Genomic DNA, 26,119 nt, shown 5'->3' with positions numbered 1-26,119 from the left:
TTAGGGATAGGGATGTTTTGCTGCAATTGTACAGGGTGTTGGTGAGGCCACACCTGGAGTGTTGTGAGTAGTTTTGGTCTCCTTATCTGAGGAAGGATGTCCTTGCTATAGAGGAGCGCAGCGAAGGTTTACCAGGCTGATTCCTGGGAGGGCGGGTCTGTCATGTGAGGAGAGACTGAGTCGGTGAGGATTATATTCACTGGAGTTTAGAAGAGTGAGAGGGGATCTCATAGAAACTTATAAAATTCTAACAGGGTGGATTCAGAAAGAATGTTCCCGATGGTGGGGGGAGTCCAGAACGAGGGGGTCAGAGTTTGAGGATAAGGGGTAAACCTTTTAGGACTGAGGTGAGGGGAAATTTCTTCACCCAGAGGGTGGTGAATGTGTGGAATTCACTCCCACAGAAAGTAGTTGAGGCCAAAACGTTGTGTGGTTTGGAGAAGGAATTAGATTTCGCTCTTGGGGCTGAAGGATCGAGGGATATCGGGGGGAAGGGGGGGGAATCAGGATGTTGAATTCGATGATCAGCCATGATCGAGATGAATGGCGGTACAGACTCGATGGGCCGAATGGCCTGTGCCTGCTTCTAGTTTCTATGTAATCGGCCAGACACCGCTCTGGTGCTCTCTCTCCTGTGACGATACTCTGAGAGATATATTACAATCCTAATTCTCTGCAGGATGCATTGTCGGTGCCGTGTTGTCTGTAGCTGGTGTCCTTTATTGTGACTGAAGCAGTATAATTGATATGGTGCTGACTTTAATCTGAACTAATGCAGTGTCCTGTGGTTTTAAAGTGTCCCCTGGAATCGCTAAATTTGGGGGGTGATTGACAGGTCAGGTCATGTGACAGCGGGGCTACGACAACGGAACCCCCACCAGCAGTGAGGCCTTCCACCCCTCCCCTCGGGCTAACATGGCCAACTGCCGCGATTGGAATCTTACTTGAGGTAAAAACACTGACGCAAAGTGAGGAGGAATGCAGTGAAGGTGGCTTCAGTCAGGCCCACGTTCCAGAGGCTGCAACAGAACACAGGAACAAACGGAATGGGAGGGACACAGGAACCGGCGTAGAGCTACCCCCACCCCGCCTCCGTCACACTGTTCCACTATTTGTTACGAACACGGCTCATTTCCCAGTCAACTCCCGCCCCATCCCCCGGTCCCTCAGCAGACTAAAGGTCCATCGAACACCACTGCCAAAATATCCAACGATGCAAGCAATGCAATGCATACAAGTCACAATCCCCACAGTGCAGAAGGAGGCCATTCAGCCCATCGGGCCTGCACCGACTCTCTGACAGAGCATTCTTGCCCTATGCCCGTAACCCCACACATTTATCCCACGAATCCTCCCTAACCTGCACATCTTTGGACACTAAAGGGCAATTTAGCATGGCCAATCCACCTCACCTACACATCTTTTGGACTGTGGGAGGAAACCCACGGAGACATGGGGAGAACGTGCAGACTCCACACAGACAGTGACCCGAGCCGGGAATCGAACCCGGGTCCCTGGCGCTGTGAGGCAGCAGTGCTAACCCACTGTGCCACCGTGCTACCCGCGCTCCCCAATTACACGAGAGGAGGGCTGGTTTCCAACACTGACACTATGAACTCGGTAAGAAGTTTCACAACACCAGGTTAAAGTCCAACAGGTTTATTTGGTAGCAAAAGCCACAAGCTTTCGGAGCCTGAGTTGAACTTTAACCTGGTGTTGTTAAACTTCTTACTGTGTTTACGCCGGTCCAACGCCGGCATCTCCACATCATGACTATGAACTAGGGGCAGGAAAAGGCCATTCGGCCCTCTTTCCATAGGTGCTGCCAGCACAAAGAGGGGATATTTCCCTCGATCGCAGACACTCCCTCCCGTTAAACTCTGCCAGATTTTGGTCAAATCGCCTCAAAGCAGAGATTAGGATGCGGATCACTCAGTGACGGATACACCAGCCCAGATTCCCACACCTACTTCACAGTGTGCAGATTACTGAGTGCAGGAAGACACTTGTTGAAGATGAAAATGTATCTCTGATCAATCATCCATCCTGAAAAACAACAGCAGAGCAGTTAACAGACACACCAGAACATTTAAACCGTTCATCCAGATTCTATACTATCACCCAAACTAATCCCACTGCCCTGCGCTCTCCCCATAGCCCTGTATCAATCACCCAAACTAATCGCACTGCCCCACTCTCTCCCCATAGCCCTGTATCAATCCCCAAACTAATCCCACTGCCCGGCTCTCTCCCCATAGCCCTGTATCAATCCCCAAACTAATCCCACTGCCCCACTCTCTCCCCATAGCACTGTATCAATCACCCAAACTAATCGCACTGCCCCGCGCTCTCCCCATAGCCCTGTATCAATCCCCAAACTAATCCCACTGCCCCACTCTCTCCCCATAGCCCTGTATCAATCCCCAAACTAATCCCACTGCCCCGCTCACTCCCCATAGCCCTGTATCAATCCCCAAACTAATCCCACTGTCCCGCTCTCTCCCCATAGCCCTGTATCAATCCCCAAACTAATCCCACTGCCCCGCTCACTCCCCATAGCCCTGTATCAATCCCCAAACTGATCCCACTGCCCCACTCTCTCCCCATAGCCCTGTATCAATCCCCAAACTAATCCCACTGCCCCGCTCACTCCCCAGAGCCCTGTATCAATCCCCAAACTGATCCCACTGCCCCACTCTCTCCCCATAGCCCTGTATCAATCCCAAATTAATCCCACTTTGCCACTCTCTCCCCACAGCCCTGTATCAAACCCCAAACGAATCCCACTGTCCCGCTGTCTCCGCATAGCCCTGTATCAATCCCAAACTAATCCCACTGCCCCACTCGCTCCCCATAGCCCTGTATCAATCCCAAACTAATCCCACTGCCCCGCTCTCTCCCCATAGCCCTGTACCAATCCCCACTAATCCCACTGCCCCGCTCTCTCCCCACAGCCCTGTATCAAACCCCAAACTAATCCCACTTTCCCACTCTCTCCCCGTAGCCCTGTATCAATCCCCAAACTGATCCCACTGCCCCGCTCTCTCCCCATAGCCCTGTATCAATCCCCAATCAAATCTCACTGCCCCGCACTCTCCCCACAGCCCTGTATCAATCCCCAAACGAATCCCACTGCCCCGCTCCCTCCCCATAGCCCGGTATCAATCCCAAACTAATCCCACTGCCCCGCTGTCTCCCCATAGCCCTGTATCAATCCCCAAACTAATCCCACTGCTCCGCACTCTCCCCACAGCCCTGTTTCAATCCCCAAACTAATCCCACTGCCCCACTCTCTCCGCAGAGCCCTGTATCAATCCCAAACTAATCCCACTGCCCCGCTCTCTCCCCGTAGCCCTGTATCAATCCCAAACTAATCCCACTGCCCGGCTCTCTCCCCATAGCCCTGTATCAATCCCCAAACTAATCCCACTGCCCAGCTCTCTCCCCAGAGCCCGGTATCAATCCCAAATCAAATCTCACTGCCCCGTTCTCTCCCCATAGCCCTGTATCAATCCCCAAACTAATCCCACTGCCCGGCTCTCTCCCCATAGCCCTGTATCAATCCCCAAACTAATCCCACTGCCCCGCTCTCTCCCCATAGCCCGGTATCAATCCCAAATCAAATCTCACTGCCCCGTTCTCTCCCCATAGCCCTGTATCAATCCCCAAACGAATCCCACTGCCCCACTCTCTCCGCATAGCCCTGTATCAATCCCAAACTAATCCCACTGCCCCGCTCTCTCCCCGTAGCCCTGTATCAATCCCAAACTAATTCCACTGCCCCGCTATCTCCCCATAGCCCTGTATCAATCCCCAAACTAATCCCACTGCCCCGCTCTCTCCCCATAGCCCGGTATCAATCCCCAATCAAATCTCACTGCCCCGTTCTCACCCCATAGCCCTGTATCAATCCCCAAACTAATCCCACTGCCCCACTCTCTCCCCATAGCCCTGTATCAATCCCAAACTAATCCCACTGCCCGACTCTCTCCCCATAGGCCTGTACCAATCCCCACTAATCCCACTGCCCCGCTCTCTCCCCACAGCCCTGTATCAAACCCCAAACTAATCCCACTTTCCCACTCTCTCCACGCAGCCCTGTATCAATCCCCAAACTGATCCCACTGCCCCACTCTCTCCCCGCAGCCCGGTATCAATCCCAAACTAATCCCACCGCCCCGCTCTCTCCACATAGCCCTGTATCAATCCCCAATCAAATCTCACTGCCCCGCACTCTCCCCACAGCCCTGTATCAATCCCCAAACTAATCCCACTGCCCCACTCTCTCCGCATAGCCCTGTATCAATCCCAAACTAATCCCACTGCCCCGCTATCTCCCCATAGCCCTGTACCAATCCCCAAACTAATCCCACTGCCCGGCTCTCTCCCCATAGCCCGGTATCAATCCCCAATCAAATCTCACTGCCCCGTTCTCTCCCCATAGCCCTGTATCAATCCCCAAACTAATCCCACTGCCCCACTCTCTCCCCATAGCCCTGTATCAATCCCCAAACTAATCCAACTGCCCCGCTCTCTCCCCATAGCCCTGTATCAATCCCCAAACTAATCCCACTGCTCCGCACTCTCCCCACAGCCCTGTTTCAATCCCCAAACTAATCCCACTGCCCCACTCTCTCCGCATGGCCCTGTATCAATCCCAAACTAATCCAACTGCCCCGCTCTCTCCCCGTAGCCCTGTATCAATCCCAAACTAATCCCACTGCCCCGCTCTCTCCCCATAGCCCGGTATCAATCCCCAATCAAATCTCACTGCCCCGTTCTCACCCCATAGCCCTGTATCAATCCCCAAACTAATCCCACTGCCCCGCTCTCTCCCCATAGCCCGGTATCAATCCCCAATCAAATCTCACTGCCCCGTTCTCTCCCCATAGCCCTGTATCAATCCCCAAACTAATCCCACTGCCCCACTCTCTCCCCATAGCCCTGTATCAATCCCAAACTAATCCCACTGCCCGACTCTCTCCCCATAGCCCTGTACCAATCCCCACTAATCCCACTGCCCCGCTCTCTCCCCACAGCCCTGTATCAAACCCCAAACTAATCCCACTTTCCCACTCTCTCCCGGGAGCCCTGTATCAATCCCCAAACTGATCCCACTGCCCCACTCTCTCCCCGCAGCCCGGTATCAATCCCAAACTAATTCCACCGCCCCGCTCTCTCGCCATAGCCCTGTATCAATCCCCAATCAAATCTCACTGCCCCGCACTCTCCCCACAGCCCTGTATCAATCCCCAAACTAATCCCACTGCCCCGCTCCCTCCCCATAGCCCTGTATCAATCCCAAACTAATCCCATTGCCCCGCTCTCTCCCCATAGCCCTGTATCAATCCCCAATCAAATCTCACTGCCCCGCACTCTCCCCACAGCCCTGTTTCAAACGCCAAACTAATCCCACTGCCCCACTCTCTCCCCATAGCCCTGTATCAATCCCAAACTAATCCCACTGCCCCGCTCTCTCCCCGTAGCCCTGTATCGATCCCAAACTAATCCCACTGCCCCGCTATCTCCCCATCGCCCTGTATCAATCCCCAAACTAATCCCACTGCCCGGCTCTCTCCCCATAGCCCGGTATCAATCCCCAATCAAATCTCACTGCCCCGTTCTCTCCCCATAGCCCTGTATCAATCCCCAAACTAATCCCAGTGCCCCACTCTCTCCCCAAAGCCCTGAATCAATCCCCAAACGAATCCCACTGCCCCGCTCTCTTCCCATAGCACTGTATCAATCCCCAAACTAATCCCACTGCCCCGCTCTCTCTCCATAGCCCTGTATCAATCCCCAAACTAATCCCACTGCCCCACTCTCTTCCCATAGCCCTGTATCAATACCCAAACTGATCCCACTGCCCCGCTCTCTCCCCAAAGCACTGTATCAATCCCCAAACTGATCCCACTGCCCCACTCTCTCCCCGCAGCCCGGTATCAATCCCAAACTAATTCCACCGCCCCGCTCTCTCGCCATAGCCCTGTATCAATCCCCAATCAAATCTCACTGCCCCGCACTCTCCCCACAGCCCTGTATCAATCCCCAAACTGATCCCACTGCCCCACTCTCTCCCCGCAGCCCGGTATCAATCCCAAACTAATTCCACCGCCCCGCTCTCTCGCCATAGCCCTGTATCAATCCCCAATCAAATCTCACTGCCCCGCACTCTCCCCACAGCCCTGTATCAATCCCCAAACTAATCCCACTGCCCCGCTCCCTCCCCATAGCCCTGTATCAATCCCAAACTAATCCCATTGCCCCGCTCTCTCCCCATAGCCCCGCTCTCTCCCCATAGCCCTGTATCAATCCCCAATCAAATCTCACTGCCCCGCACTCTCCCCACAGCCCTGTTTCAAACGCCAAACTAATCCCACTGCCCCACTCTCTCCCCATAGCCCTGTATCAATCCCAAACTAATCCCACTGCCCCGCTCTCTCCCCGTAGCCCTGTATCAATCCCAAACTAATCCCACTGCCCCGCTATCTCCCCATCGCCCTGTATCAATCCCCAAACTAATCCCACTGCCCGGCTCTCTCCCCATAGCCCGGTATCAATCCCCAATCAAATCTCACTGCCCCGTTCTCTCCCCATAGCCCTGTATCAATCCCCAAACTAATCCCAGTGCCCCACTCTCTCCCCAAAGCCCTGAATCAATCCCCAAACGAATCCCACTGCCCCGCTCTCTTCCCATAGCACTGTATCAATCCCCAAACTAATCCCACTGCCCCGCTCTCTCTCCATAGCCCTGTATCAATCCCCAAACTAATCCCACTGCCCCACTCTCTTCCCATAGCCCTGTATCAATACCCAAACTGATCCCACTGCCCCGCTCTCTCCCCAAAGCACTGTATCAATCCCCAAACTAATCCCACTGCCCGGCTCTCTCCGCATAGCCCTGTATCAATCCCCAATCAAATCTCACTTTCCCGCTCTCTTCCCATAGCCCTGTATCAATCCCCAAACTGATCCCACTGTCCCTCTCTCTCCGCACAGCCCTGTATCAATCCCCAAACTAATCCCACTGCCCCACTCTCTCCCCATAGCCCTGTATCAATCCCAAACTAATCCCACTGCCCGACTCTCTCCCCATAGGCCTGTACCAATCCCCACTAATCCCACTGCCCCGCTCTCTCCCCACAGCCCTGTATCAAACCCCAAACTAATCCCACTTTCCCACTCTCTCCACGCAGCCCTGTATCAATCCCCAAACTGATCCCACTGCCCCACTCTCTCCCCGCAGCCCGGTATCAATCCCAAACTAATCCCACCGCCCCGCTCTCTCCACATAGCCCTGTATCAATCCCCAATCAAATCTCACTGCCCCGCACTCTCCCCACAGCCCTGTATCAATCCCCAAACTAATCCCACTGCCCCACTCTCTCCGCATAGCCCTGTATCAATCCCAAACTAATCCCACTGCCCCGCTATCTCCCCATAGCCCTGTACCAATCCCCAAACTAATCCCACTGCCCGGCTCTCTCCCCATAGCCCGGTATCAATCCCCAATCAAATCTCACTGCCCCGTTCTCTCCCCATAGCCCTGTATCAATCCCCAAACTAATCCCACTGCCCCACTCTCTCCCCATAGCCCTGTATCAATCCCCAAACTAATCCAACTGCCCCGCTCTCTCCCCATAGCCCTGTATCAATCCCCAAACTAATCCCACTGCTCCGCACTCTCCCCACAGCCCTGTTTCAATCCCCAAACTAATCCCACTGCCCCACTCTCTCCGCATGGCCCTGTATCAATCCCAAACTAATCCAACTGCCCCGCTCTCTCCCCGTAGCCCTGTATCAATCCCAAACTAATCCCACTGCCCCGCTCTCTCCCCATAGCCCGGTATCAATCCCCAATCAAATCTCACTGCCCCGTTCTCACCCCATAGCCCTGTATCAATCCCCAAACTAATCCCACTGCCCCGCTCTCTCCCCATAGCCCGGTATCAATCCCCAATCAAATCTCACTGCCCCGTTCTCTCCCCATAGCCCTGTATCAATCCCCAAACTAATCCCACTGCCCCACTCTCTCCCCATAGCCCTGTATCAATCCCAAACTAATCCCACTGCCCGACTCTCTCCCCATAGCCCTGTACCAATCCCCACTAATCCCACTGCCCCGCTCTCTCCCCACAGCCCTGTATCAAACCCCAAACTAATCCCACTTTCCCACTCTCTCCCGGGAGCCCTGTATCAATCCCCAAACTGATCCCACTGCCCCACTCTCTCCCCGCAGCCCGGTATCAATCCCAAACTAATTCCACCGCCCCGCTCCCTCGCCATAGCCCTGTATCAATCCCCAATCAAATCTCACTGCCCCGCACTCTCCCCACAGCCCTGTATCAATCCCCAAACTAATCCCACTGCCCCGCTCCCTCCCCATAGCCCTGTATCAATCCCAAACTAATCCCATTGCCCCGCTCTCTCCCCATAGCCCTGTATCAATCCCCAATCAAATCTCACTGCCCCGCACTCTCCCCACAGCCCTGTTTCAAACGCCAAACTAATCCCACTGCCCCACTCTCTCCCCATAGCCCTGTATCAATCCCAAACTAATCCCACTGCCCCGCTCTCTCCCCGTAGCCCTGTATCGATCCCAAACTAATCCCACTGCCCCGCTATCTCCCCATCGCCCTGTATCAATCCCCAAACTAATCCCACTGCCCGGCTCTCTCCCCATAGCCCGGTATCAATCCCCAATCAAATCTCACTGCCCCGTTCTCTCCCCATAGCCCTGTATCAATCCCCAAACTAATCCCAGTGCCCCACTCTCTCCCCAAAGCCCTGAATCAATCCCCAAACGAATCCCACTGCCCCGCTCTCTTCCCATAGCACTGTATCAATCCCCAAACTAATCCCACTGCCCCGCTCTCTCTCCATAGCCCTGTATCAATCCCCAAACTAATCCCACTGCCCCACTCTCTTCCCATAGCCCTGTATCAATACCCAAACTGATCCCACTGCCCCGCTCTCTCCCCAAAGCACTGTATCAATCCCCAAACTGATCCCACTGCCCCACTCTCTCCCCGCAGCCCGGTATCAATCCCAAACTAATTCCACCGCCCCGCTCTCTCGCCATAGCCCTGTATCAATCCCCAATCAAATCTCACTGCCCCGCACTCTCCCCACAGCCCTGTATCAATCCCCAAACTGATCCCACTGCCCCACTCTCTCCCCGCAGCCCGGTATCAATCCCAAACTAATTCCACCGCCCCGCTCTCTCGCCATAGCCCTGTATCAATCCCCAATCAAATCTCACTGCCCCGCACTCTCCCCACAGCCCTGTATCAATCCCCAAACTAATCCCACTGCCCCGCTCCCTCCCCATAGCCCTGTATCAATCCCAAACTAATCCCATTGCCCCGCTCTCTCCCCATAGCCCTGTATCAATCCCCAATCAAATCTCACTGCCCCGCACTCTCCCCACAGCCCTGTTTCAAACGCCAAACTAATCCCACTGCCCCACTCTCTCCCCATAGCCCTGTATCAATCCCAAACTAATCCCACTGCCCCGCTCTCTCCCCGTAGCCCTGTATCAATCCCAAACTAATCCCACTGCCCCGCTATCTCCCCATCGCCCTGTATCAATCCCCAAACTAATCCCACTGCCCGGCTCTCTCCCCATAGCCCGGTATCAATCCCCAATCAAATCTCACTGCCCCGTTCTCTCCCCATAGCCCTGTATCAATCCCCAAACTAATCCCAGTGCCCCACTCTCTCCCCAAAGCCCTGAATCAATCCCCAAACGAATCCCACTGCCCCGCTCTCTTCCCATAGCACTGTATCAATCCCCAAACTAATCCCACTGCCCCGCTCTCTCTCCATAGCCCTGTATCAATCCCCAAACTAATCCCACTGCCCCACTCTCTTCCCATAGCCCTGTATCAATACCCAAACTGATCCCACTGCCCCGCTCTCTCCCCAAAGCACTGTATCAATCCCCAAACTAATCCCACTGCCCGGCTCTCTCCGCATAGTCCTGTATCAATCCCCAATCAAATCTCACTTTCCCGCTCTCTTCCCATAGCCCTGTATCAATCCCCAAACTGATCCCACTGTCCCTCTCTCTCCGCACAGCCCTGTATCAATCCCCAAACTAATCCCACTGCCCCACTCTCTCCCCATAGCCCTGTATCAATCCCCAAACTAATCCCGCTGCCCAGCTCTCTCCCCATAGCCCTGTATCAATCCCCAAACTAATCCCGCTGCCCAGCTCTCTCCCCATAGCCCTGTATCAATCCCCAAACTAATCCCGCTGCCCCGCTCTCTCCCCATAGCCCTGTATCAATCCCCAAACCAATCCCACTGCCCCGCTCTCTCCGCATAGCCCTGTATCAATCCCCAATCAAATCTCACTTTCCCGCTCTCTTCCCATAGCCCTGTATCAATCCCCAAACTGATCCCACCGCCCCGCTCTCTCCCCATAGCCCTGTATCAATCCCCAAACTAATCCCACTGTCCCTCTCTCTCCGCACAGCCCTGTATCAATCCCCAAACTAATCCCACTGCCCCACTCTCTCCCCATAGCCCTGTATCAATCCCCAAACTAATCCCACTGCCCCGCTCTCTCCCCAGAGCCCTGTATCAATCCCCAAACTAATCCCACTGTCCCTCTCTCTCCGCACAGCCCTGTATCAATCCCCAAACTAATCCCACTGTCCCACTCTCTCCCCATAGCCCTGTATCAATCCCCAAACTAATCCCACTGCCCCACTCTCTCCCTATAGCCCTGTATCAATCTCCAAACTAATCCCACTCCCCCACTCTCTCCGCATAGCCCTGTATCAATCCCAAACTAATCCCACTGCCCCACTCTCTCCCTATAGCCCTGTATCAATCTCCAAACTAATCCCACTGCCCCGCTCTCTCCCCATAGCCCTGTATCAATCCCCAAACTAATCCCACTGACCCACTCTCTCTGCATAGCCCTGTATCAATCCACAAACTGATCCCACTGCCCCACTCTCTCCCCGTAGCGCAGTATCAATCCCCAATCAAATCTCACTGCCCCGCTCTCCCACCACAGCCCTGTATCAATCCCCAAACTAATCCCACTGCCCCACTCTCTCCCCATAGCACTGTATCAATCCCCAAACTAATCCCACTGCCCCGCTCTCTCCGCATAGCCCTGTATCAATCCCCAAACTAATCTCACTTTCCCGCTCTCTTCCCATAGCCCTGTATCAAACCCCAAACTGATCCCACTGCCCCACTCTCTCCGCATAGTCCTGTATCAATGCCCAAACTAATCCCACTGCCCCGCTCTCCCCCCATAGCCCTGTATCAATCCCCAAACTAATCCCACTGCCTTGTTCTCTCCCCATAGCCCTGTATCAATCCCCAAACTAATCCCGCTGCCCAGCTCTCTCCCCATAGCCCTGTATCAATCCCCAAACTAATCCCGCTGCCCCGCTCTCTCCCCATTGCCCTGTATCAATCCCCAATCAGATCTCATTTTCCCGCTCTCTTCCCATAGCCCTGTATCAATCCCCAATCAAATCTCATTTTCCCGCTCTCTTCCCATAGCCCTGTATCAATCCCCAAACTGATCACACTGCCCCGCTCTCTCCCCATAGCCCTGTATCAATCCCAAACTAATCCCACTGCCCCGCTCTCTCCCCGTAGCCCTGTATCAATCCCAAACTAATCCCACTGCCCCGCTATCTCCCCAGAGCCCTGTATCAATCCCCAAACTAATCCCACTGCCCGGCTCTCTCCCCATAGCCCGGTATCAATCCCCAATCAAATCTCACTGCCCGTTCTCTCCCCATAGCCCTGTATCAATCCCCAAACTAATCCCAGTGCCCCACTCTCTCCCCAAAGCCCTGAATCAATCCCCAAACTAATCCGACTGCCCTGCTCTCTTCCCATAGCACTGTATCAATCCCCAAACTAATCCCACTGCCCCGCTCTCTCTCCATAGCCCTGTATCAATCCCCAAACTAATCCCACTGCCCCGCTCTCTTCCCATAGCCCTGTATCAATCCCCAAACTGATCCCACTGCCCCGCTCTCTCCCCATAGCACTGTATCAATCCCCAAACTAATCCCACTGCCCCGCTCTCTCCGCATAGCCCTGTATCAATCCCCAATCAAATCTCACTTTCCCGCTCTCTTCCCATAGCCCTGTATCAATCCCCAAACTGATCCCACTGTCCCTCTCTCTCCGCACAGCCCTGTATCAATCCCCAAACTAATCCCACTGCCCCACTCTCTCCCCATAGCCCTGTATCAATCCCCAAACTAATCCCGCTGCCCAGCTCTCTCCCCATAGCCCTGTATCAATCCCCAAACTAATCCCGCTGCCCAGCTCTCTCCCCATAGCCCTGTATCAATCCCCAAACTAATCCCGCTGCCCCGCTCTCTCCCCATAGCCCTGTATCAATCCCCAAACTAATCCCACTGCCCCGCTCTCTCCGCATAGCCCTGTATCAATCCCCAATCAAATCTCACTTTCCCGCTCTCTTCCCATAGCCCTGTATCAATCCCCAAACTGATCCCACTGCCCCGCTCTCTCCCCATAGCCCTGTATCAATCCCCAAACTAATCCCACTGCCCCGCTCTCTCCCCATAGCCCAGTATCAATCCCCAAACTAATCCCACTGCCCCGCTCTCTCCCCATAGCCCTGTATCAATCCCCAAACTAATCCCACTGTCCCTCTCTCTCCGCACAGCCCTGTATCAATCCCCAATCAAATCTCACTGCCCCGTTCTCTCGCCATAGCCCTGTATCAATCCCCAAACTAATCCCTGTGCCCCACTCTCTCCCCAAAGCCCTGAATCAATCCCCAAACGAATCCCACTGCCCCGCTCTCTTCCCATAGCACTGTATCAATCCCCAAACTAATCCCACTGCCCCGCTCTCTCTCCATAGCCCTGTATCAATCCCCAAACTAATCCCACTGCCCCGCTCTCTTTCCATAGCCCTGTATCAATCCCCAAACTGATCCCACTGCCCCGCTCTCTCCCCATAGCACTGTATCAATCCCCAAACTAATCCCACTGCCCCGCTCTCTCCGCATAGCCCTGTATCAATCCCCAATCAAATCTCACTTTCCCGCTCTCTTCCCATAGCCCTGTATCAATCCCCAAACTGATCCCACTGTCCCTCTCTCTCCGCACAGCCCTGTATCAATCCCCAAACTAATCCCACTGCCCCACTCTCTCCCCATAGCCCTGTATCAATCCCCAAACTAATCCCGCTGCCCAGCTCTCTCCCCATAGCCCTGTATCAATCCCCAAACTAATCCCGCTGCCCCGCTCTCTCCCCATAGCCCTGTATCAATCCCCAAACCAATCCCACTGCCCCGCTCTCTCCGCATAGCCCTGTATCAATCCCCAATCAAATCTCACTTTCCCGCTCTCTTCCCATAGCCCTGTATCAATCCCCCAACTGATCCCACTGCCCCGCTCTCTCCCCATAGCCCTGTATCAATCCCCAAACTAATCCCACTGCCCCGCTCTCTCCCCAGAGCCCTGTATCAATCCCCAAACTAATCCCACTGCCCCGCTCTCTCCCCATAGCCCTGTATCAATCCCCAAACTAATCCCACTGTCCCTCTCTCTCCGCACAGCCCTGTATCAATCCCCAAACTAATCCCACTGCCCCACTCTCTCCCCATAGCCCTGTATCAATCCCCAAACTAATCCCACTGCCCCGCTCTCTCCGCATAGCCCTGTATCAATCCCCAAACTAATCCCACTGTCCCTCTCTCTCCGCACAGCCCTGTATCAATCCCCAAACTAATCCCACTGTCCCACTCTCTCCCCATAGCCCTGTATCAATCCCCAAACTAATCCCACTGCCCCACTCTCTCCCCATAGCCCTGTATCAATCTCCAAACTAATACCACTCCCCCACTCTCTCCGCATAGCCCTGTATCAATCCCAAACTAATCCCACTGCCCCACTCTCTCCCTATAGCCCTGTATCAATCTCCAAACTAATCCCACTGCCCCGCTCTCTCCCCATAGGCCTGTATCAATCCCCAAACTAATCCCACTGCCCCACTCTCTCTGCATAGCCCTGTATCAATCCACAAACTGATCCCACTGCCCCACTCTCTCCCCGTAGCGCAGTATCAATCCCCAATCAAATCTCACTGCCCCGCTCTCCCACCGCAGCCCTGTATCAATCCCCAAACTAATCCCACTGCCCCACTCTCTCCCCATAGCACTGTATCAATCCCCAAACTAATCCCACTGCCCCGCTCTCTCCGCATAGCCCTGTATCAATCCCCAAACTAATCTCACTTTCCCGCTCTCTTCCCATAGCCCTGTATCAATCCCCAAACTGATCCCACTGCCCCACTCTCTCCGCATAGTCCTGTATCAATGCCCAAAGTAATCCCACTGCCCCGTTCTCCCCCCATAGCCCTGTATCAATCCCCAAACTAATCCCGCTGCCCAGCTCTCTCCCCATAGCCCTGTATCAATCCCCAAACTAATCCCGCTGCCCCGCTCTCTCCCCATTGCCCTGTATCAATCCCCAACCCAATCCCACTGCCCCGCTCTCTCCGCATAGCCCTGTATCAATCCCCAATCAGATCTCATTTTCCCGCTCTCTTCCCATAGCCCTGTATCAATCCCCAAACTGATTCCACTGCCCCGCTCTCTCCCCATAGCCCTGTATCAATCCCAAACTAATCCCACTGCCCCGCTCTCTCCCCGTAGCCCTGTATCAATCCCAAACTAATCCCACTGCCCCGCTATCTCCCCATAGCCCTGTATCAATCCCCAAACTAATCCCACTGCCCGGCTCTCTCCCCAGAGCCCGGTATCAATCCCCAATCAAATCTCACTGCCCCGTTCACTCCCCATAGCCCTGTATCAATCCCCAAACTAATCCCAGTGCCCCACTCTCTCCCCAAAGCCCTGAATCACTCCCCAAACTAAGCCGACTGCCCCGCTCTCTTCCCATAGCACTGTATCAATCCCCAAACTAATCCCACTGCCCCGCTCTCTCTCCATAGTCCTGTATCAATCCCCAAACTGATCCCACTGCCCCGCTCTCTCCCCATAGCACTGTATCAATCCCCAAACTAATCCCACTGCCCCGCTCTCTCCGCATAGCCCTGTATCAATCCCCAATCAAATCTCACTTTCCCGCTCTCTTCCCATAGCCCTGTATCAATCCCCAAACTGATCCCACTGTCCCTCTCTCTCCGCACAGCCCTGTATCAATCCCCAAACTAATCCCACTGCCCCACTCTCTCCCCATAGCCCTGTATCAATCCCCAAACTAATCCCGCTGCCCAGCTCTCTCCCCATAGCCCTGTATCAATCCCCAAACTAATCCCGCTGCCCAGCTCTCTCCCCATAGCCCTGTATCAATCCCCAAACTAATCCCGCTGCCCCGCTCTCTCCCCATAGCCCTGTATCAATCCCCAAACCAATCCCACTGCCCCGCTCTCTCCGCATAGCCCTGTATCAATCCCCAATCAAATCTCACTTTCCCGCTCTCTTCCCATAGCCCTGTATCAATCCCCAAACTGATCCCACTGCCCCGCTCTCTCCCCATAGCCCTGTATCAATCCCCAAACTAATCCCACTGCCCCGCTCTCTCCCCAGAGCCCTGTATCAATCCCCAAACTAATCCCACTGCCCCGCTCTCTCCCCATAGCCCTGTATCAATCCCCAAACTAATCCCACTGTCCCTCTCTCTCCGCACAGCCCTGTATCAATCCCCAAACTAATCCCACTGTCCCACTCTCTCCCCATAGCCCTGTATCAATCCCCAAACTAATCCCACTGCCCCACTCTCTCCCTATAGCCCTGTATCAATCTCCAAACTAATCCCACTCCCCCACTCTCTCCGCATAGCCCTGTATCAATCCCAAACTAATCCCACTGCCCCACTCTCTCCCTATAGCCCTGTATCAATCTCCAAACTAATCCCACTGCCCCGCTCTCTCCCCATAGCCCTGTATCAATCCCCAAACTAATCCCACTGCCCCACTCTCTCTGCATAGCCCTGTATCAATCCACAAACTGATCCCACTGCCCCACTCTCTCCCCGTAGCGCAGTATCAATCCCCAATCAAATCTCACTGCCCCGCTCTCCCACCACAGCCCTGTATCAATCCCCAAACTAATCCCACTGCCCCACTCTCTCCCCATAGCACTGTATCAATCCCCAAACTAATCCCACTGCCCCGCTCTCTCCGCATAGCCCTGTATCAATCCCCAAACTAATCTCACTTTCCCGCTCTCTTCCCATAGCCCTGTATCAATCCCCAAACTGATCCCACTGCCCCACTCTCTCCGCATAGTCCTGTATCAATGCCCAAACTAATCCCACTGCCCCGCTCTCCCCCCATAGCCCTGTATCAATCCCCAAACTAATCCCACTGCCTTGCTCTCTCCCCATAGCCCTGTATCAATCCCCAAACTAATCCCGCTGCCCAGCTCTCTCCCCATAGCCCTGTATCAATCCCCAAACTAATCCCGCTGCCCCGCTCTCTCCCCATTGCCCTGTATCAATCCCCAATCAGATCTCATTTTCCCGCTCTCTTCCCATAGCCCTGTATCAATCCCCAATCAAATCTCATTTTCCCGCTCTCTTCCCATAGCCCTGTATCAATCCCCAAACTGATCACACTGCCCCGCTCTCTCCCCATAGCCCTGTATCAATACCAAACTAATCCCACTGCCCCGCTCTCTCCCCGTAGCCCTGTATCAATCCCAAACTAATCCCACTGCCCCGCTATCTCCCCATAGCCCTGTATCAATCCCCAAACTAATCCCACTGCCCGGCTCTCTCCCCATAGCCCGGTATCAATCCCCAATCAAATCTCACTGCCCCGTTCTCTCCCCATAGCCCTGTATCAATCCCCAAACTAATCCCAGTGCCCCACTCTCTCCCCAAAGCCCTGAATCAATCCCCAAACTAATCCCACTGCCCCGCTCTCTTCCCATAGCACTGTATCAATCCCCAAACTAATCCCACTGCCCCGCTCTCTCTCCATAGCCCTGTATCAATCCCCAAACTAATCCCACTGCCCCACTCTCTTCCCATAGCCCTGTATCAATACCCAAACTGATCCCACTGCCCCGCTCTCTCCCCAAAGCACTGTATCAATCCCCAAACTAATCCCACTGCCCCGCTCTCTCCGCATAGCCCTGTATCAATCCCCAATCAAATCTCACTTTCCCGCTCTCTTCCCATAGCCCTGTATCAATCCCCAAACTGATCCCACTGTCCCTCTCTCTCCGCACAGCCCTGTATCAATCCCCAAACTAATCCCACTGCCCCACTCTCTCCCCATAGCCCTGTATCAATCCCCAAACTAATCCCGCTGCCCAGCTCTCTCCCCATAGCCCTGTATCAATCCCCAAACTAATCCCGCTGCCCAGCTCTCTCCCCATAGCCCTGTATCAATCCCCAAACTAATCCCGCTGCCCCGCTCTCTCCCCATAGCCCTGTATCAATCCCCAAACCAATCCCACTGCCCCGCTCTCTCCGCATAGCCCTGTATCAATCCCCAATCAAATCTCACTTTCCCGCTCTCTTCCCATAGCCCTGTATCAATCCCTAAACTGATCCCACTGCCCCACTCTCTCCCCATAGCCCTGTATCAATCCCCAAACTAATCCCACTGCCCCGCTCTCTCCCCAGAGCCCTGTATCAATCCCCAAACTAATCCCACTGCCCCGCTCTCTCCCCATAGCCCTGTATCAATCCCCAAACTAATCCCACTGTCCCTCTCTCTCCGCACAGCCCTGTATCAATCCCCAAACTAATCCCACTGCCCCACTCTCTCCCCATAGCCCTGTATCAATCCCCAAACTAATCCCACTGCCCCGCTCTCTCCCCAGAGCCCTGTATCAATCCCCAAACTAATCCCACTGTCCCTCTCTCTCCGCACAGCCCTGTATCAATCCCCAAAGTAATCCCACTGTCCCACTCTCTCCCCATAGCCCTGTATCAATCCCCAAACTAATCCCACTGCCCCACTCTCTCCCTATAGCCCTGTATCAATCTCCAAACTAATCCCACTCCCCCACTCTCTCCGCATAGCCCTGTATCAATCCCAAACTAATCCCACTGCCCCACTCTCTCCCTATAGCCCTGTATCAATCTCCAAACTAATCCCACTGCCCCGCTCTCTCCCCATAGGCCTGTATCAATCCCCAAACTAATCCCACTGCCCCACTCTCTCTGCATAGCCCTGTATCAATCCACAAACTGATCCCACTGCCCCACTCTCTCCCCGTAGCGCAGTATCAATCCCCAATCAAATCTCACTGCCCCGCTCTCCCACCACAGCCCTGTATCAATCCCCAAACTAATCCTACTGCCCCACTCTCTCCCCATAGCACTGTATTAATCCCCAAACTAATCCCACTGCCCCGCTCTCTCCGCATAGCCCTGTATCAATCCCCAAACTAATCTCACTTTCCCGCTCTCTTCCCATAGCCCTGTATCAATCCCCAAACTGATCCCACTGCCCCACTCTCTCCGCATAGTCCTGTATCAATGCCCAAACTAATCCCACTGCCTTGCTCTCTTCCCATAGCCCTGTATCAATCCCCAAACTGATCACACTGCCCCGCTCTCTCCCCATAGCCCTGTATCAATCCCAAACTAATCCCACTGCCCCGCTCTCTCCCCGTAGCCCTGTATCAATCCCAAACTAATCCCACTGCCCCGCTATCTCCCCATAGCCCTGTATCAATCCCCAAACCAATCCCACTGCCCCGCTCTCTCCGCATAGCCCTGTATCAATCCCCAATCAAATCTCACTTTCCCGCTCTCTTCCCATAGCCCTGTATCAATCCCCCAACTGATCCCACTGCCCCGCTCTCTCCCCATAGCCCTGTATCAATCCCCAAACTAATCCCACTGCCCCGCTCTCTCCCCAGAGCCCTGTATCAATCCCCAAACTAATCCCACTGCCCCGCTCTCTCCCCATAGCCCAGTATCAATCCCCAAACTAATCCCACTGTCCCTCTCTCTCCGCACAGCCCTGTATCAATCCCCAAACTAATCCCACTGCCCCACTCTCTCCCCATAGCCCTGTATCAATCCCCAAACTAATCCCACTGCCCCGCTCTCTCCCCATAGCCCTGTATCAATCCCCAAACTAATCCCACTGTCCCTCTCTCTCCGCACAGCCCTGTATCAATCCCCAAACTAATCCCACTGTCCCACTCTCTCCCCATAGCCCTGTATCAATCCCCAAACTAATCCCACTGCCCCACTCTCTCCCCATAGCCCTGTATCAATCTCCAAACTAATCCCACTCCCCCACTCTCTCCGCATAGCCCTGTATCAATCCCAAACTAATCCCACTGCCCCACTCTCTCCCTATAGCCCTGTATCAATCTCCAAACTAATCCCACTGCCCCGCTCTCTCCCCATAGGCCTGTATCAATCCCCAAACTAATCCCACTGCCCCACTCTCTCTGCATAGCCCTGTATCAATCCACAAACTGATCCCACTGCCCCACTCTCTCCCCGTAGCGCAGTATCAATCCCCAATCAAATCTCACTGCCCCGCTCTCCCACCACAGCCCTGTATCAATCCCCAAACAAATCCTACTGCCCCACTCTCTCCCCATAGCACTGTATCAATCCCCAAACTAATCCCACTGCCCCGCTCTCTCCGCATAGCCCTGTATCAATCCCCAAACTAATCTCACTTTCCCGCTCTCTTCCCATAGCCCTGTATCAATCCCCAAACTGATCCCACTGCCCCACTCTCTCCGCATAGTCCTGTATCAATCCCCAAACTAATCCCGCTGCCCAGCTCTCTCCCCATAGCCCTGTATCAATCCCCAAACTAATCCCACTGCCTTGCTCTCTCCCCATAGCCCTGTATCAATCCCCAATCAAATCTCACTTTCCCGCTCTCTTCCCATAGCCCTGTATCAATCCCCAAACTGATCCCACTGCCCCGCTCTCTCCCCATAGCCCTGAATCAATCCCCAAACTAATCCCTGTGCCCCACTCTCTCCCCAAAGCCCTGAATCAATCCCCAAACGAATCCCACTGCCCCGCTCTCTTCCCATAGCACTGTATCAATCCCCAAACTAATCCCACTGCCCCGCTCTCTCTCCATAGCCCTGTATCAATCCCCAAACTAATCCCACTGCCCCGCTCTCTTTCCATAGCCCTGTATCAATCCCCAAACTGATCCCACTGCCCCGCTCTCTCCCCATAGCACTGTATCAATCCCCAAACTAATCCCACTGCCCCGCTCTCTCCGCATAGCCCTGTATCAATCCCCAATCAAATCTCACTTTCCCGCTCTCTTCCCATAGCCCTGTATCAATCCCCAAACTGATCCCACTGTCCCTCTCTCTCCGCACAGCCCTGTATCAATCCCCAAACTAATCCCACTGCCCCACTCTCTCCCCATAGCCCTGTATCAATCCCCAAACTAATCCCGCTGCCCAGCTCTCTCCCCATAGCCCTGTATCAATCCCCAAACTAATCCCGCTGCCCAGCTCTCTCCCCATAGCCCTGTATCAATCCCCAAACTAATCCCGCTGCCCCGCTCTCTCCCCATAGCCCTGTATCAATCCCCAAACCAATCCCACTGCCCCGCTCTCTCCGCATAGCCCTGTATCAATCCCCAATCAAATCTCACTTTCCCGCTCTCTTCCCATAGCCCTGTATCAATCCCCCAACTGATCCCACTGCCCCGCTCTCTCCCCATAGCCCTGTATCAATCCCCAAACTAATCCCACTGCCCCGCTCTCTCCCCAGAGCCCTGTATCAATCCCCAAACTAATCCCACTGCCCCGCTCTCTCCCCATAGCCCTGTATCAATCCCCAAACTAATCCCACTGTCCCTCTCTCTCCGCACAGCCCTGTATCAATCCCCAAACTAATCCCACTGCCCCACTCTCTCCCCATAGCCCTGTATCAAACCCCAAACTAATCCCACTGCCCCGCTCTCTCCCCATAGCCCTGTATCAATCCCCAAACTAATCCCACTGTCCCTCTCTCTCCGCACAGCCCTGTATCAATCCCCAAAGTAATCCCACTGTCCCACTCTCTCCCCATAGCCCTGTATCAATCCCCAAACTAATCCCACTGCCCCACTCTCTCCCTATAGCCCTGTATCAATCTCCAAACTAATACCACTCCCCCACTCTCTCCGCATAGCCCTGTATCAATCCCAAACTAATCCCACTGCCCCACTCTCTCCCTATAGCCCTGTATCAATCTCCAAACTAATCCCACTGCCCCGCTCTCTCCCCATAGGCCTGTATCAATCCCCAAACTAATCCCACTGCCCCACTCTCTCTGCATAGCCCTGTATCAATCCACAAACTGATCCCACTGCCCCACTCTCTCCCCGTAGCGCAGTATCAATCCCCAATCAAATCTCACTGCCCCGCTCTCCCACCGCAGCCCTGTATCAATCCCCAAACTAATCCCACTGCCCCACTCTCTCCCCATAGCACTGTATCAATCCCCAAACTAATCCCACTGCCCCGCTCTCTCCGCATAGCCCTGTATCAATCCCCAAACTAATCTCACTTTCCCGCTCTCTTCCCATAGCCCTGTATCAATCCCCAAACTGATCCCACTGCCCCACTCTCTCCGCATAGCCCAGTATCAATGCCCAAAGTAATCCCACTGCCCCGCTCTCCCCCCATAGCCCTGTATCAATCCCCAAACTAATCCCGCTGCCCAGCTCTCTCCCCATAGCCCTGTATCAATCCCCAAACTAATCCCGCTGCCCCGCTCTCTCCCCATTGCCCTGTATCAATCCCCAACCCAATCCCACTGCCCCGCTCTCTCCGCATAGCCCTGTATCAATCCCCAATCAGATCTCATTTTCCCGCTCTCTTCCCATAGCCCTGTATCAATCCCCAAACTGATTCCACTGCCCCGCTCTCTCCCCATAGCCCTGTATCAATCCCAAACTAATCCCACTGCCCCGCTCTCTCCCCGTCGCCCTGTATCAATCCCAAACTAATCCCACTGCCCCGCTATCTCCCCATAGCCCTGTATCAATCCCCAAACTAATCCCACTGCCCGGCTCTCTCCCCAGAGCCCGGTATCAATCCCCAATCAAATCTCACTGCCCGTTCTCTCCCCATAGCCCTGTATCAATCCCCAAACTAATCCCAGTGCCCCACTCTCTCCCCAAAGCCCTGAATCACTCCCCAAACTAATCCGACTGCCCCGCTCTCTTCCCATAGCACTGTATCAATCCCCAAACTAATCCCACTGCCCCGCTCTCTCTCCATAGTCCTGTATCAATCCCCAAACTAATCCCACTGCCCCGCTCTCTTCCCATAGCCCTGTATCAATCCCCAAACTGATCCCACTGCCCCGCTCTCTCCCCATAGCACTGTATCAATCCCCAAACTAATCCCACTGCCCCGCTCTCTCCGCATAGCCCTGTATCAATCCCCAATCAAATCTCACTTTCCCGCTCTCTTCCCATAGCCCTGTATCAATCCCCAAACTGATCCCACTGTCCCTCTCTCTCCGCACAGCCCTGTATCAATCCCCAAACTAATCCCACTGCCCCACTCTCTCCCCATAGCCCTGTATCAATCCCCAAACTAATCCCGCTGCCCAGCTCTCTCCCCATAGCCCTGTATCAATCCCCAAACTAACCCCGCTGCCCAGCTCTCTCCCCATAGCCCTGTATCAATCCCCAAACTAATCCCGCTGCCCCGCTCTCTCCCCATAGCCCTGTATCAATCCCCAAACCAATCCCACTGCCCCGCTCTCTCCGCATAGCCCTGTATCAATCCCCAATCAAATCTCACTTTCCCGCTCTCTTCCCATAGCCCTGTATCAATCCCCAAACTGATCCCACTGCCCCGCTCTCTCCCCATAGCCCTGTATCAATCCCCAAACTAATCCCACTGCCCCGCTCTCTCCCCAGAGCCCTGTATCAATCCCCAAACTAATCCCACTGCCCCGCTCTCTCCCCATAGCCCTGTATCAATCCCCAAACTAATCCCACTGTCCCTCTCTCTCCGCACAGCCCTGTATCAATCCCCAAACTAATCCCACTGTCCCACTCTCTCCCCATAGCCCTGTATCAATCCCCAAACTAATCCCACTGCCCCACTCTCTCCCTATAGCCCTGTATCAATCTCCAAACTAATCCCACTCCCCCACTCTCTCCGCATAGCCCTGTATCAATCCCAAACTAATCCCACTGCCCCACTCTCTCCCTATAGCCCTGTATCAATCTCCAAACTAATCCCACTGCCCCGCTCTCTCCCCATAGCCCTGTATCAATCCCCAAACTAATCCCACTGCCCCACTCTCTCTGCATAGCCCTGTATCAATCCACAAACTGATCCCACTGCCCCACTCTCTCCCCGTAGCGCAGTATCAATCCCCAATCAAATCTCACTGCCCCGCTCTCCCACCACAGCCCTGTATCAATCCCCAAACTAATCCCACTGCCCCACTCTCTCCCCATAGCACTGTATCAATCCCCAAACTAATCCCACTGCCCCGCTCTCTCCGCATAGCCCTGTATCAATCCCCAAACTAATCTCACTTTCCCGCTCTCTTCCCATAGCCCTGTATCAATCCCCAAACTGATCCCACTGCCCCACTCTCTCCGCATAGTCCTGTATCAATGCCCAAACTAATCCCACTGCCCCGCTCTCCCCCCATAGCCCTGTATCAATCCCCAAACTAATCCCACTGCCTTGCTCTCTCCCCATAGCCCTGTATCAATCCCCAAACTAATCCCGCTGCCCAGCTCTCTCCCCATAGCCCTGTATCAATCCCCAAACTAATCCCGCTGCCCCGCTCTCTCCCCATTGCCCTGTATCAATCCCCAATCAGATCTCATTTTCCCGCTCTCTTCCCATAGCCCTGTATCAATCCCCAAACTGATTCCACTGCCCCGCTCTCTCCCCATAGCCCTGTATCAATCCCAAACTAATCCCACTGCCCCGCTCTCTCCCCGTAGCCCTGTATCAATCCCAAACTAATCCCACTGCCCCGCTATCTCCCCATAGCCCTGTATCAATCCCCAAACTAATCCCACTGCCCGGCTCTCTCCCCAGAGCCCGGTATCAATCCCCAATCAAATCTCACTGCCCGTTCTCTCCCCATAGCCCTGTATCAATCCCCAAACTAATCCCAGTGCCCCACTCTCTCCCCAAAGCCCTGAATCACTCCCCAAACTAATCCGACTGCCCCGCTCTCTTCCCATAGCACTGTATCAATCCCCAAACTAATCCCACTGCCCCGCTCTCTCTCCATAGTCCTGTATCAATCCCCAAACTAATCCCACTGCCCCGCTCTCTTCCCATAGCCCTGTATCAATCCCCAAACTGATCCCACTGCCCCGCTCTCTCCCCATAGCACTGTATCAATCCCCAAACTAATCCCACTGCCCCGCTCTCTCCGCATAGCCCTGTATCAATCCCCAATCAAATCTCACTTTCCCGCTCTCTTCCCATAGCCCTGTATCAATCCCCAAACTGATCCCACTGTCCCTCTCTCTCCGCACAGCCCTGTATCAATCCCCAAACTAATCCCACTGCCCCACTCTCTCCCCATAGCCCTGTATCAATCCCCAAACTAATCCCGCTGCCCAGCTCTCTCCCCATAGCCCTGTATCAATCCCCAAACTAATCCCGCTGCCCAGCTCTCTCCCCATAGCCCTGTATCAATCCCCAAACTAATCCCGCTGCCCCGCTCTCTCCCCATAGCCCTGTATCAATCCCCAAACCAATCCCACTGCCCCGCTCTCTCCGCATAGCCCTGTATCAATCCCCAATCAAATCTCACTTTCCCGCTCTCTTCCCATAGCCCTGTATCAATCCCCAAACTGATCCCACTGCCCCGCTCTCTCCCCATAGCCCTGTATCAATCCCCAAACTAATCCCACTGCCCCGCTCTCTCCCCATAGCCCTGTATCAATCCCCAAACTAATCCCACTGCCCCGCTCTCTCCCCATAGCCCTGTATCAATCCCCAAACTAATCCCACTGTCCCTCTCTCTCCGCACAGCCCTGTATCAATCCCCAAACTAATCCCACTGTCCCACTCTCTCCCCATAGCCCTGTATCAATCCCCAAACTAATCCCACTGCCCCACTCTCTCCCTATAGCCCTGTATCAATCTCCAAACTAATCCCACTCCCCCACTCTCTCCGCATAGCCCTGTATCAATCCCAAACTAATCCCACTGCCCCACTCTCTCCCTATAGCCCTGTATCAATCTCCAAACTAATCCCACTGCCCCGCTCTCTCCCCATAGCCCTGTATCAATCCCCAAACTAATCCCACTGCCCCACTCTCTCTGCATAGCCCTGTATCAATCCACAAACTGATCCCACTGCCCCACTCTCTCCCCGTAGCGCAGTATCAATCCCCAATCAAATCTCACTGCCCCGCTCTCCCACCACAGCCCTGTATCAATCCCCAAACTAATCCCACTGCCCCACTCTCTCCCCATAGCCCTGTATCAATCCCCAAACTAATCCCACTGCCTTGCTCTCTCCCCATAGCCCTGTATCAATCCCCAAACTAATCCCGCTGCCCAGCTCTCTCCCCATAGCCCTGTATCAATCCCCAAACTAATCCCGCTGCCCCGCTCTCTCCCCATTGCCCTGTATCAATCCCCAATCAGATCTCATTTTCCCGCTCTCTTCCCATAGCCCTGTATCAATCCCCAATCAAATCTCATTTTCCCGCTCTCTTCCCATAGCCCTGTATCAATCCCCAAACTGATCACACTGCCCCGCTCTCTCCCCATAGCCCTGTATCAATACCAAACTAATCCCACTGCCCCGCTCTCTCCCCGTAGCCCTGTATCAATCCCAAACTAATCCCACTGCCCCGCTATCTCCCCATAGCCCTGTATCAATCCCCAAACTAATCCCACTGCCCGGCTCTCTCCCCATAGCCCGGTATCAATCCCCAATCAAATCTCACTGCCCCGTTCTCTCCCCATAGCCCTGTATCAATCCCCAAACTAATCCCAGTGCCCCACTCTCTCCCCAAAGCCCTGTATCAATACCCAAACTGATCCCACTGCCCCGCTCTCTCCCCAAAGCACTGTATCAATCCCCAAACTAATCCCACTGCCCCGCTCTCTCCGCATAGCCCTGTATCAATCCCCAATCAAATCTCACTTTCCCGCTCTCTTCCCATAGCCCTGTATCAATCC

At 54.3% G+C, this 26,119-nt stretch overlaps 1 protein-coding gene across 1 annotated transcript in view; it reads right to left on the bottom strand.

Moving 5' to 3' along the window:
* Positions 1-944: 944 nt before the first annotated feature.
* The window catches only part of LOC144489598 (leucine-rich repeat-containing protein 71-like), a gene marked incomplete at its 3' end in the record, with an annotated part of 53,733 nt that continues 28,558 nt past the window's right edge, over positions 945-26,119 (bottom strand). The window contains exons 4-5 of the mRNA XM_078207461.1: positions 1,971-2,046; positions 945-1,019 (exon numbers count right to left, since the gene is read on the bottom strand). Coding sequence (XP_078063587.1) covers positions 945-1,019; positions 1,971-2,046 — 151 coding nt within the window. The remainder of the gene's footprint in view (positions 1,020-1,970; positions 2,047-26,119) is intronic.

Source organism: Mustelus asterias, unplaced genomic scaffold, assembly GCF_964213995.1.
Source record: "Mustelus asterias unplaced genomic scaffold, sMusAst1.hap1.1 HAP1_SCAFFOLD_2341, whole genome shotgun sequence".
Taxonomy (NCBI): Eukaryota; Metazoa; Chordata; class Chondrichthyes; order Carcharhiniformes; family Triakidae; genus Mustelus; species Mustelus asterias.
This window is presented reverse-complemented; position numbering and strand designations above follow the sequence as displayed.